The sequence below is a fragment of the Siniperca chuatsi genome, linkage group LG21, assembly GCF_020085105.1.
Source record: "Siniperca chuatsi isolate FFG_IHB_CAS linkage group LG21, ASM2008510v1, whole genome shotgun sequence".
Lineage (NCBI taxonomy): Eukaryota > Metazoa > Chordata > Actinopteri > Centrarchiformes > Sinipercidae > Siniperca > Siniperca chuatsi.
The window spans coordinates 12,959,445-12,973,061 of record NC_058062.1 but is presented as its reverse complement, the minus strand read 5'-3'; the positions used below and the strand labels follow the sequence as shown (position 1 = coordinate 12,973,061).

Below are 13,617 nucleotides of genomic sequence, written 5' to 3'. Positions count from 1 at the left end.
CCTCTACCCACTGAAGACTATTGCTGTCATTTCTGCTGTGTATACTGATAACCTGTTTGAGATTCTCTTAACAATTCCTTTGTCAAATTATGGATTGTATTTACCCACCCCGACATGTTCGTTATTTGAGTGTTTTGATCCATCTGTAAAAAATATTAAGATAATTGTAGAAAGTTTTCTTCAAACATTCTTAAACCATGCACCCAATATTATTATTCCTCTCTGTCCACTCTTTCTTCTTTTCTAATATTTGAAGATTTACTTTGGGTTGTGGAAATATCCATGGGGAAATGCTGCTATGGATAACTGCTGGACTGTGTTGTTTAGTATCTAATTTGTACTGTTTAATTTTCTTGTTAATGTCCCAGCCAAAACCTTCACCAGAAAATGTGTATTCCCAACAGTTCTGCAGAACAGTTGATGCTAATTTTCCATCTCCTCCTCCCTGGATTCTTATCCAGTATGTTAGTGATAACTTTGTTCTCCTCAGCTGCAGAGGCAGTTCACTGGATTCAACGAGCAATGTATTAATGGATGTAGTTTTGACTGATGTCTTAGTGCTCTGTATTGTATCCTGTCAAGTTTTTCTAGGTGAGTTTTTGCTGCTGCTTCATACAACATACAGCCATAGTCCAAAGTAGCTCTCATCAAAGCCCTGTATACTGTATGTGTAATAATGCTTCTTTGTCAGCTCCCCATTCAGTTCTGACCACACACCTCATTAAATTTAACACCTTTTTACATTTGGTCTTAATATTTTCCATGATTCTTCCATGTGTATTTTTCATCAATCCAAGATATTTAAACACTCTGACTCTTTCCACTGGCTTGCTATATAGTGTTAACCCCTGCTCGTTACCTATTTTCTTTTTAGTGACCAGCATATAGCATGACTTTGCTACTGAAATTTTTAATCCCCAATCATAAGACCATCTCTCTACACTGACTTTTGATTTCTGTATACTTTTCAACACATGTGAGCAATTGTTTCCCCTTTTCCAGATTGCTCCATCGTCTGCGTACACTGCTGACTGTATACCTGTCCCTGTATTTTCAAAGATATCATGATATTAAATAGAATGACTGGAGAAGGACTGATGACTGATGATGAGATTTCTGATCCAACTTTAACTTGAAATGTTCTGTTTGATAGGAAATCCATGATCCAGTTACATAACCTTCCACCTATGCCTAGTTTGTTCAATTGAATTAAAAGACCTTCTCTCCACATGGAATCATAAGCTTTCTCAATGTCAAAGAAAACTATAGCCATCATTTCCTTCATATTAAGGGTCAATTTCATTGCTTCCTTTAATTAGAGCATCTGCTGTGGATCTTGCTTTCCTAAAGCCGCTCTGATACTCGTTTAACAATCTTCCCTTTTCCACCCATTTACATAAGTGTGAGGTTAGTGCTATTGGTCTGTAGTTTTCAGCATTTGATGGATCATTTCCATATGGTGAATTCCATATCCGAAGCTGCGCTATTTTCTAACTTTTTACCAAGCACCTTTTCATTATCATTTAGGACTTCTTCTTTCCTTTGTTTATGTCTATCTGTAAGGTGATTTCCACTGTGAACACTGGTAAATACTCTTCCTAGGAGGTTGGCTTTTTCCATATCTGTTTTTGCTAATTGGTCTCTATCTGCAAGTACTGACATTTTATATACTCATCTTTTTAACCATATTCCATACATGACCCACATCTCTCTCTTACAATAGAAGAAGAACAAAACTGTCTCCAGGTATTCCTTTTAGCTGTTTTAATTATTTTGCGTGCTATTGTCATATGGGGTGCAGTATGTGGACCCAAATGCAGACGACCAGGAAGCGGTATGAGGATGAGGTAGCCGGATGACTACAGTGTTTATTGGGGTGAAGTAGCTTACAGGCAGACAGACTGGTAGGCAGACAGGCAACAAACAGGTAACAGGCAGGTAGACAGATACAGGTCCAGGTAATGGGAAATGGGAGGTGAGACAACGAGACACAGGTGCAAACAATCAAGGAGGGGCCAACAATCAAAACTGGATGGAAAGTAAACAGACAGGAAGTAAAACCATAAGACACACAAGGAGAGGAACTACAACTACAAACTAAAACAGGAAATGACAAAACCTCAAACTATGGCTCTTTTCCTTTTATATTCCATCAAATTGTCAACATTCATGTTGTTTCTAAGTTTCTGTAAAAACAATTTTTTCCTTTAATAGCCAAGCTACACTCGTCATTCCACCTTGGTACAAATCTCTTATTCCCTGTTATCACAGTTTCAGGTATACTCTTTGAGGCAACTTCAGTTATCATACATGTAATTTCACTAGCACATTCATCTACATTTCCATTCAATTTAATGTTACTAACTAACTCACTGCAGCATTCTTTAAAGTTGTCCCGTTGAGCCTTTTTAAAGCTGACACAGACAACGAGACACAGGTGAAAACAATTACTGCAATCAAAGACAGGAAGCAAAACTAACTATTTCAAAATAAAACAGGAAATAACCAAACCCAAAACCATGACAGGCGCTTTTCTAACATGAATACCTGCCATTACCATTCATCGAATGGTAATGGCAAAACGAATAACTCTAAACGAATAACAACACACCTCTACTGAACCCGTTTGGACATGAAAAACAGTCATTAAAATTACTGTCACCTAAAGGTTTAAGAAAAATAAATGTGAAAAAGACAAAAAAACAAGCACACAGCATACCTGCATACACTGTTTCATATAGAGTTTCTCTTATTCTCAGAGTGCACAGACCAATGAGTGGGAAAGAAAATGAATGCTGCTGATAACAAAATGCAGCATAAAGAAAATCCAGATCTCGACAAGATGTACAGTATATAATCTGTGTGAACCCAAGGCTAAATAAGAGTGTATACAAAGCTTACACAGCTTTTACACATTGACACTTTCTGTTTCACAAACATCAGGCTATTGTGTGAACAAGCTTACTAAGATGCCTAACCTACTATAGTATAATTAATTACAAATTTACAATATATTTACAACAATTACTTTGGCACCAAATAGATAAGTATTTTTTGTAACATACAACACAAATACTGAGTATTGTAATGTAGATTTATGTCAGGAAACAAGGTTGGAAAATCATTTGTTTATCTTACAATAGAAACTGATGTTAGGGAGAACCAAGAGCAGCTTGTAGGTCATTTTACATAAACAGTAAAGAAGCCTAACTACATGTTGCACTTTCACTCAAAAGTGAACTTTATTGAGGTTCATGCATTTAGAATCAGTGTAGATTAAAACAAAACTGGTGTGAATAACAAGAAGCCAGATAAGATGGTTTACTAATATCATCTAGTTCTATTGGTAGAACTAGATGATGTTTTAAGCAAGCAACAGTTTTGTCCTTGAACATGAAAGAAAAAAGATTAAGATCATTCGTTGAAAAGCCTAAAGTTTATGTCAAATCCATCCTAGAGTATGTACTGTAATCGAGGTTCAAGGTTTAATGTAGACACCCATAAAAACAGCTAAAATCTCTCTGCATGTAATTCACAAGAAGCAAACTCAAAGTATAAATCAAAACAACACTCAAAGAGAACAGGGATAACAACTTGATAAAAATGGTTGAGACCAAATCCAGAGGCCTCACGTCTCTAATCAGCGTGGCCGCAGGGACCTTCAGTGGGTAATCAGGCCTCTGCTGTTTCTCTCCACCCAGCAAACCTGAAACGTCCACCACAGAGATAAACAGCAAGGTTGTGAACAGTAAAAACAAACAGCAGAGCTGTCATTTTCCTCGGTTTGGATCATCAGTTTCACTAAAACGTACCTGCACACGTCACGGTGCAGCTACTGGGCCGGGTGGATCAGCGCTAGTGAAATTAAAAGCAGTGTTAGCATTATTCAGAGCAGCTCATGATCAGGGCATTATGTAGACATTTTAGTAAAACTTTTACCAAATTAGTGTTTCCTCATCTGCGCTTCCTCTCAGTTCATTGTAATGTTGCTTTACCATCTCAAGCTCCACTGTAACATCTAGGGAAAAAATGCATTGTTTACAACAAGCACACTGTTAATTACACTGTTGGAAATGTGTTGGCTTATTAATTTCAAGAAGATATTCACAGTATTTTTAGTGATTATCATATTTTTGTTTGAGTTCCCTTTACCTGGGATTGAGTCACCATCTGTCTTGAGTGACAGTTCAATTGATTCCTGCATTGTTTCCTCCAGTGTCTTCAGGATGTCCTCCTAATTCAGCATCAAAATCTTTGTCATTTATCACTCACAGAGCCAAATACTGTGTTCAAGATTAACTGAAACCTACCTGAATTAACTGTTTAGATGTGTGTTCAGACTGGACAAAAGGGTTAATAGCTACATAAGCTTTTGTATCTTTCTGCCTTAGATTAATAACAATAGCTGCATGTTGGTGAAAGTACCTGCAGTGTTTTTAGTAGCAAAAGCAGCTTTCAGAATGATGCATATTCCACTTGAATATAGAAAATTACTATATCATTATCTTATGACATGTTGTGAAATGTGCCAAACCTTCAAGCATCTCAGCTGGTTCAACATAACATCTTTAGCCTGCTCAAACATGGTGTTCTTTGAATCATGTACATGCTTCTCAATAGTGTCCCTCATATTTTTCAGCGAGTCCTGTCCTCTAATTTCTGCTGCTTCTACAATAAAACAGAACATTGTTGTCAAACTACATTTTCCTGCACAGTCATGATGAATGTAAATGTGTATAATTGTTGTAATCTTACTTTTATAGCAATCTTGCATGGTTTCCTGGATTGTTGTTGTCAGACTGCTGTAGATTGTTTTCTTACGCTCCCGGATGATTTTGTTGAGTTTTGTCTTCATTTTTTTTTCCTTAAATAAAATATAGATTATAATATTTGTAAATAATGTCAAGGTAATACAAATTCTACTAATCTTTGTCTCTTTGGGTGCTTAGAGTTTTTATCTACATAGCTAACAACATTTACTGTATTGATAACATTCTTCATATACATTATATATGAATATGTTAACAGCTCAGTATATATATATATTTTTGTGTTTAATTCTTTACTGTTTAGTCTTCATTCCAGTCATCAGTCACAAACTGGATGTTTGGCTTAATTTGGACAAACAGCTTGATAATGGACTAATGGATATATGGTATTATTCGTATCTTTTACCTCTGTCTTGAGAAATATCAGCTGCAGTTCGACATCTTTGTACTTCTGAATCAGCCTTGTTGTGTCAAGTGAAAACGTGTTGATGACCCCGTTGAATGGTCCACATTTTCCTTCATTTCTGAAACATGTTAACAAGTTGAAATGGTTCATAAAAAGTAGAAATGTGAAAAGTGTGTATTTTAATAATGTCATTTGTATATATGTCTTATATTACATTATTTCTATAAGTGTATAATGTAGAATTTGTTAATTCTACACATTCTCCATAGTTTGTAAATGGGCCAACAAAGGGTTTTATGTCCTCATGAAGTCATTTCTTACGGGAAGGTCTTCTTGAATTCCTCATCAATGCTGTCAGTCAGGCATGAAGCTAACTTCACATTGAGGTTTATTTGTTTCCGGCTTTTTGGTTTGTAGGTGCCATTGTTCGCAACTACACACTTCAATATCTTGTGAAAACCGGCACCTTTTACCCATGTCTGAAACAAACAAAATAAAAATTAAAAAATGAAAAAAATAAAAAGCAGATAACATTTTCATATGAAGTGCAAAGCAAATTGTTTTGATGTAATTACAATTCAAATACATACAGGATGTAAGACGGACTTCAAGACTCGTTCACATGAACTTTTAGATTTTTCAACCCCCTCGTTAAGGCATTTTTCAAAAGCCTCATGAGCCTCTTCCATGGGTTTTCTGACTCTATCAAGTTCATGCCTCATCTTTTCTTCAAGCTCTGTGCACACATCTGTTTTTTGGTCAGCCTGAAATCAAACACAACACATTCAGTTTTTAAATCAATGAAACTATACTGCTACCTGATTGGCTGTTCTTTCAAGACAGTATTTATTGTTCATTTGTTTATTTATGAAATTCTGTTGGTCTTGAGTACAACCACCTTTAAATTACTGTGGTTTTGTAGCCTCTCTGAAGAAACAAAAATTCAGGAAATTATCTAGTAATAGATAGAATAATCTATCATAGATTTAGGAAGTCTGTGACTTGACTTTATTTACCATGTTTTCACTGAATTTGAGCGTAGTTTACTTCAGCTTACTTATTTGCTATGAATATTATTATTTTGTGTCAATAAGATTGAATATAATAACTGTGACACTTAAAGACAATGAAAGAGGTTTTATTACTTGATCTTACCACTTCTCTACAGCTGGCCCCTTGAATCAGAGAGAGAATCCCATAAGCTCCAGACACATAGTTTAATGTCTCTGAGTGACAGTCATTGAGATTTTGCAGAAACCCCTGAAGTTTGGGTATTTCTGTAAAATAAATTGCAGTTTGCCTCTTACATATTAACATACTTACATACATATAATACTTACATTCAAATGTCATAATCCAATTAGTCATTCATGTTTGAATTAAAGCGGTTAAAGGAAACGAAAACAAAATATGTATTTGTGGAAAACAGTACATGTGCAGCTCAAAGTGCTCATATATGGAAACTTCACCTACCAGTTTCATCTGGGTTTAGACGTTTTTTCTTTAGAAACTCTTTGGAGCTCACTGTGAACACTTTGAAGCAGTCATCACTGAAATGTTTCTGGAAAAAAGTGTTTTTAATGATTTTAAGGCATGATTGCAGTTGTAGACAATCTTTGTGTTTGTGTCAGTCTATAAAACTCACCTTAATTTTGTTAAATTTGCTGAATTCTTTGCTCACTGCTTCCTTGGCTCGCATGTTTCTTTTAAATATGAAAGCACAAACACCAGCTGCTGAACTATAAGAAAAGATTTGTATCAAGTGGTACCTCATACAATATTTGGAGCAATGGAATTCCAACATTTTTTACAAACAGTCTCCTTCTCTCCTCTGAGAATGATTATTGATTTACTATTTATTATTAGTGGGAACGTTACGTTCCATATATGATTTCTTGCCTGTAGACAAATATCACAGTTTTTCATATTCAGCTGACCTGCTGTGCACTGACTAAAAGTCTAGGTTACACTACCAATTAATTGGAATTAATTAACTTGAAGTGTACTAATTGAGCAATGTCTCTATAACAGAAGCAAATTACATAAATTGCATATTACTTTCCAGGAACTTCCCTAATTTATCTTTACATGTCAGTTCCTTTCGAGGAAATTCTATAAATATATCGTTACATTAGCTGCAAATACATTAAACACACGCAAATGGAGCAAATGCAAGAACAGTACAATAGAGTATATGATGATAGTCAGCTGTATGTCTTGTATTATATGTACATTTGCTTGTGTACTCCTGTTGGCTACCACATGCGTCAGTGTCTAATATGGATGTTATATTTAAAATGTACTTTTGGCATCTTAAATCACTTACTGATCATCTGAATCCTCAATAAAATCAGACTTGGTGCAGATAAAGTGAATCTGCTGACACTGGCCACCATTTCCCATGAGGCTACTGGTACTTTCCAGGATCTCCCAGGGTTCTTTCTCTGCTGCTGCTCGATTAATGTCAGTCACAATCCACACAGTAGAACAACTTCCAACAACCTGGAGGGGCATAATCACAAGTTAAATATGATTGATTAATTATCAGTGCTCTGTAATGACATGATGTTACAGTTTCTGGATAACACAATAATACACAAACAGCATTGCATGTGAATAAATTACCCCTTTCCACATTTTATCTCTGCTCTTGTTACGGTCCCCATTTCCAGGAAGATCCACAAGTGTGACATGCTGGAGAAGGTCATTCCTAGGCACCCTGACAGTCACACACTTCACTAGTGGCCAATACCACCTCTTTACATCTTTACCGTCTCCGTGTTCTGAGTCACTTCTTGTGTATTTGACAATCTTTGCAGACAGCTCTTTAGCCTGCAATATATAATAAAATAAAATTAAGGGAACGCAAGGATTTTATTTATATGCACAATCAAGTCGAGTCAGTGTTCATGCCAATGTCATTTGGGACCTTAATGAGACTGTTTGGGCACAATGACGGAGGCAAAATCCTGATGGGAATTTGCAAAGCAGTTATATAAATGAAATTAGTTACTGGTAGACAATGTTCTCAATGATCTTCCTAAGAAGGGTACATTTGATATGGATAAGTAGTCATTGAGGACAGATGGATCAAGTCCACTCTTTTTTAAATTACTTTTTACATACTTTCACCTTTGTTAAACTACTGTTGAACTAAACCAACCTGGACTGGCTAGGCGGTATGAAAATTATTATATCTATAATATATTATATTATATTATATCTATCTATCTATCTATCTATCTATCTATCTATCTATCTATCTATCTATCTCTTTCTTACTTACTGATTCACATGTCAAAATCTTCCTCCTGGAAAGGTGAAATTCTGGAATTTCTCTGAAATATTTGTTATCCATGAGGTTTTCAGGGGATTTGTTTGGGATTTCTTTCCATTCTTCTCCATACAGCGCTGACAGCTTTTCAACAGTCTCACGATAATCATCATCTTCCTGTTCCTGATCTGTATTATCCCCAAGGAAATTAAACAAGGACCACAACTCATCTTTCCACTCCTACAAAATAAAACAATAATTACGTTTAACTTAGTTTACTTAAATGGCATGTAATGTAACCAGCAACTGTATTTTTGCAGCTACATCATAACTTTTCAAATAGCCTTTAACTAACCATTTAAATATTCAGCTCATTTTACCTCTTTTGGAATGAACTCAATGTCTGCCTCATACTTTTGGCTCTGCATGTTAGTCTCCACTTTAATCATGACTGTGGTACATGCACTGATGCTTCCAGAGGGCAGAAGATTCTTCTCTCCAATGACGGCATTTATCAAAGAGCTCTTTCCAGCCCCAGTTTTACCAAAGACACCGACCAGCTCCCTCTTGTCTGTCTCCAAATCACTGATTTTATCCCTGTTGTAGAAGAGTTTAAATATGGGTAAATTGATTTATTTAACACTGAAAGAATGTGTCAAAATCTATGAACAGCCTACTCAAGCATAATTTGAAGCAGCTATAATCAATAATTGTATACTAATTGTATGTGAAGAACCTGATGTTTGTCTGGTAGCACTATTAAAGCAGTATCAACAAAATAAATAAAAAACAGTTTTGAAATTGTGACTAAGTAGACTTTGACTAAGGGCCTTGATCAGAGCAGAATTGGTGACAGAAAAATTCTAAACCAAATTTAATTCATTTGAATAAATAATCATATATTGGATTTGCTTGTGAAGGTGAGCAACCCTTGCAGTGCTCTCACATCGAGGTCAGCGTTGGTACACTGACACATGAATTTGTGTCGTTGACAATAGCAAACTGTCTTAGCAGGGGACTTAATCTTACTAGAAGCCACCATTTCTGCAGTTTCCTGGATGCAGTGTCTGACCGCTCTCCAGGAGGACAATTCCTCTGTTGACATCATTAAAACTTTTCAGCCTTATGCAAGTAATGCAGCAAACATGATAGCTTCTGGTTGTGCCTATAATGCTAACAACAAGCTTTATAGGTAAATATGATATGTACTGTATATCATGTCTGGCCAATTAGGAATGCCATCCAACTTTGCGACATTGAAAACAATATGTGAAATTTCCAAATTGTGATAAAGCACAACACACTGTAATAGAATGGTTTTAACAGCTTCAGTGAAGAGTGGGAAGATGAAATACACAATGTCTGCATATGCGACTACAGACATTACAATCGATCATCAAATAATAATTTTAACAAGCTAATTTTTACATTTTGGGTTAAATGCTGAATCTGAGTCTACAATCAAGCCAAGCGAGCATGATCGATACAAAGTAAAGTGTGAATGACAAGATAAACTGTGACTCTGGGAGGTGCAGTGAATACTTATTTGCATTTAAGATGAGTCTGTGATTGGCCTGAAATAAGAGAGTATGTATTTTTGTGAAACTGTCTAACTTGCATTAGACTCAACACTACAGACCAGTCTAAAACCTCTTAGTGAAACTAGTACCTGATGTGGAAGGAGTGGAACCAGGCCCATACAACAAAGTATATGGAAGAATATGGAATATGAAAAAGTGAATACTTACTTCAGGAAAGCATTGAGCTTTTTGTTGTCTTGGTTAGGTAGTCTCTTATGGACACATCTCATGATGTTTTTCACATCAGATAGTATGATTTTGTCTGTCAGTGAAAGTAAAGAACTATTCAGCAGGAACCATGAACCGGTGTATCCCGTAAACGGAAATGCACAATGAGGCACTTCCTCTGCCAAGTCAATTTAGGATGCCTCAGACTGATCATCAGGCACTTACCACTGAATAAAAAAGGTTGTCTGGGTTCAAAACATCATCCAGTAAAAGGCCACGTATGACAGAATATCGCTGCCAAAAACCGCAAGCACAAATGAAATCCATGTGCAACAGCCGCGCACGCATATAATTTTTTTCACAGCACTCGTGCGCAGAATATCTCTGCTCGTGCGAGCAATATTGTTGCCTGTGAGGAGAAAACCATGCTTTGTGCGAGCAGAATCCGAAGAAGCACACGACTGTTCTCCCCGAGCGCACTATCATTGCTCTCCTGCCCGCAAAAATTTCACCTGCTCACTGTTTTGTTTTTTCTCATCCAAAAACGAGATAGTTTACAATGTGAGTGGTGCATCTTGGGCTGCCAAGTCATATGGATCTATGGTGTTTATCGTGCTTAGTTTGTCCAAATGCTGTTGCTTGGCATTGCAATTCAGTTTCACCCGGAGGGTGCCTTTTCTTTCTCTCTTCCCTTCTCCCGATTTGATCGACTTGCCCAACTTTTTAGCCAAACAAAACATAAGGTAAGCAGGTAACTAACGTAGCAGGCACAGGTAACAGCACGTTCCTCACGAGATGGTGACCACCTCCCAAAATGCAACACGGCGTGACGTACCTTTACATTCCCAAAATACGAGGACTGTAAACAATTATATTTAGGGATACAATGATGACTGGGTCCGCCCACTTACTGCCATAAAGAAAAAAGCGGGAGCGAGCAGATGAAAGTTTTGCAAGCAGGAGAGCAATGACAGTGCGTTTGAGGATAACAGTCACGCGTTACTTCAGATTTTGCGCGCGCTCAAAGCATGGTTTTCTCCTCCAGGCTACAATTTTGCTCGCATGAGCAGAGATATTCTGCGTGCGAGTGCTATGAAAGCGCTCGCATAATGGCTGTTTGAGTTGCACGTGCGGCTTCTCTACATCCGCACGCATCATCATCTCATTTGCGCTCGTGATGTTTTAAACCCAGACAACCTTTTGATTCAGTGGTAACCTGATGATCAGTTTCGGATTTTGGCAGTGATATTTCGTCAAAGTCATGGTTAAGTTATTACCAGAAGCATATGTGTTGTTGCTATGGATACCTGCGGTTTAATTTACATTTATTGCATGCATACCACGTGGTGTTCTGAAAAGAATTTAACACCGGCCAGCCAATGAGAAAGCTTTTTCTGTGGCCAAGATACAGAAACATGGATTTGCTAGACAAGTAAAAATTTCATAACATACAAGGTTTGACCCTACAGCAGGTTGTAATTGTTAGAAAGTCATATAAATACCTGTGTATGATTCCGGGATAATGTCATGTCGTCGTTTTCTAGTTGGTGAGTTGGACTCGCCCTGAAGATCCAACTTTCTCTTTCCTTTTTGGATTTGTTTTAAATAAAAATAAGCAAATGTTTGTTGCACAATATTAAAACATGGTCTGAATATAGTTATTCAGTCAACATTATGTATCTCACCTTTATCACTTGTGTCACTGGTGGACGGCCAAACCTGAGAATAAACATGAATATTTGACTCTTAAAACAGTATTTGATCAAGAAATTAAATTCACACAGGCTTTGTTCTCTAACAGGCTTGAACACAAATCGCACAACGATATTTGCATTTATGCACTGTGATCGAATGAGAAAATTCTTCAATCAAAGATGACTTTGTATCAAGTAACTTTAGTGCCTTAAACGCATTTGCATGAAGAATAGAGGCACGTTCATTACATGCCTGTGAAAGTCAGTGTGATCCTTACCTGAGCAGAATCAGCTGCTTCTTCATGCTGCTGTTGACACTGCAAATAAAACTAATACTCTTAAGTGCAAGACCATGTAAAATTAAAAATATAATCTGTTTGACTGTAATAAATGTCTTAGATGATATCTGATTGTTTGAAACTGAGCTTACTTGAGCAGAAGAATCAACTGTTTCCTGATTTGTTGTGTTTTGTTCTTTCTAGTGACAAAAGAAAATAGTTGCAAATTCATCATTAGTGAAGAAATTTTATAAAATTCTAGTAAATTCTTTTATTGTCAAAGAGATATTATAATGCTTTGTCGGTAGACAACATCAAAACTTTTAACAGAAGTTCATGCTCCTGTAAATTCTACAGTAATGGCACGTAGCTACATAAGTGAGATTTCAGTCGTAGTCATCTGGACACTGTTTTCAGAATCAAGACGTTTCGGCTCCCATCCGGAAGTCATTCTCAATTGTGAATCAATTGAGAATGACTTCCGGATGGGAGCCGAAACGTCTTGATTCTGAAAACACTGTCCAGATGACTACGACTGAAACCTTTTCTACGATAGAACACTCCTGGACGAATGAGGGACTACACCGTCTAAGTGAGATTTATGCGACCAAATACAGTATTTGTGTAAAGTATCTTCACAGTGCAGAACATTACCTGTAACAACTTGAGTCTCTTCTTGAATTTCGCCCTTGGTCCCAATTTTGGGATCAAGTTATCAATTTCTTGATCGTAAAGACAGTAAAGACTTTCCTCGTCAATACCTTCATCTGTAATTAAAAACATATTCAGTTGAATCTTAGCCATGCAAAATAGAGAATCATTTTCAAATTGCTGTGGAAATCTATTTCATAAGGAGTGAAATAGGTGTGGGTTCAGCTGTTCATTTGACATTTTTAAGAGCATTACAGCCTCACCGAGCTAATAGCGTAGTTGTATGAGCTGAATGCTTATTGATTTGATTTTAACTATTCAGCATTTTTCAGTCTTGATTTCAGTGCTGCTTGCTCTGAGATCCTCGTCTCACAAACCCACAAGATGCTAATGAACAGCAGTTACTCTCAAGTTAATTAAGTGTTCCTTCTAATTTTGTGAATTGTAAAAGGGTTTTACTACACGTGCTTTTGAACACAGACACTGACCTCTTTCTTAAAACTATATCTGTCAGGAATACAGTATGTCAGCATTGTACTGCAGAACAATGTTGCAGCATTTTTGATGTCTGTATTAGTAGATGATAAGATGATTCAGTATTGGAAGGTCATATTAATATTGTATAATATCCTACCAAAGAAACATGCTAATACTTTACCTTTAAATCTTTCTATCCACTCACTGAGACCCCATTCAATTAATTTGGTACAAACAAAATCATCCATGACCAAGAACAGCAACTGGAAGGTAAACAAATAAATCAGAATATTTTAATCAGTCATTAATAGTTGGCATTT

The 13,617-nt window shown here is 36.5% G+C and overlaps 1 protein-coding gene across 8 annotated transcripts in view; it reads right to left on the bottom strand.

The window, feature by feature from the left end:
* Nucleotides 1-13,617, bottom strand: part of LOC122868819 (nuclear GTPase SLIP-GC-like) — a 44,436-nt gene that overhangs the window by 9,538 nt on the left and 21,281 nt on the right. For 3 of the 8 annotated variants that reach the window (XM_044181146.1, XM_044181144.1, XM_044181150.1), the window contains 23 exons: nt 13,479-13,560; nt 12,824-12,936; nt 12,322-12,369; nt 12,170-12,220; nt 11,883-11,916; nt 11,700-11,783; nt 10,198-10,291; nt 8,830-9,046; nt 8,462-8,689; nt 7,801-8,007; nt 7,502-7,677; nt 6,821-6,914; nt 6,649-6,736; nt 6,331-6,452; nt 5,766-5,939; nt 5,497-5,654; nt 5,176-5,293; nt 4,756-4,864; nt 4,535-4,668; nt 4,153-4,234; nt 3,940-4,018; nt 3,813-3,855; nt 2,727-3,706 (listed from right to left, as the gene is read on the bottom strand). The exons of 2 other annotated variants lie outside the window; for them this stretch is intronic. In XM_044181146.1, coding sequence (XP_044037081.1) covers nt 3,822-3,855; nt 3,940-4,018; nt 4,153-4,234; nt 4,535-4,668; nt 4,756-4,864; nt 5,176-5,293; nt 5,497-5,654; nt 5,766-5,939; nt 6,331-6,452; nt 6,649-6,736; nt 6,821-6,914; nt 7,502-7,677; nt 7,801-8,007; nt 8,462-8,689; nt 8,830-9,046; nt 10,198-10,291; nt 11,700-11,783; nt 11,883-11,916; nt 12,170-12,220; nt 12,322-12,369; nt 12,824-12,936; nt 13,479-13,560 — 2,526 coding nt within the window. In that variant the 3' untranslated portion in view covers nt 2,727-3,706; nt 3,813-3,821. Of the gene's footprint in view, nt 1-2,726; nt 3,707-3,812; nt 3,856-3,939; nt 4,019-4,152; nt 4,235-4,534; nt 4,669-4,755; nt 4,865-5,175; nt 5,294-5,496; nt 5,655-5,765; nt 5,940-6,330; nt 6,453-6,648; nt 6,737-6,820; nt 6,915-7,501; nt 7,678-7,800; nt 8,008-8,461; nt 8,690-8,829; nt 9,047-10,197; nt 10,292-11,699; nt 11,784-11,882; nt 11,917-12,169; nt 12,221-12,321; nt 12,370-12,823; nt 12,937-13,478; nt 13,561-13,617 lie in introns of those variants that run through there. 3 more of the 8 variants (XM_044181147.1, XM_044181145.1, XR_006376184.1) reach the window with 3 other exon arrangements.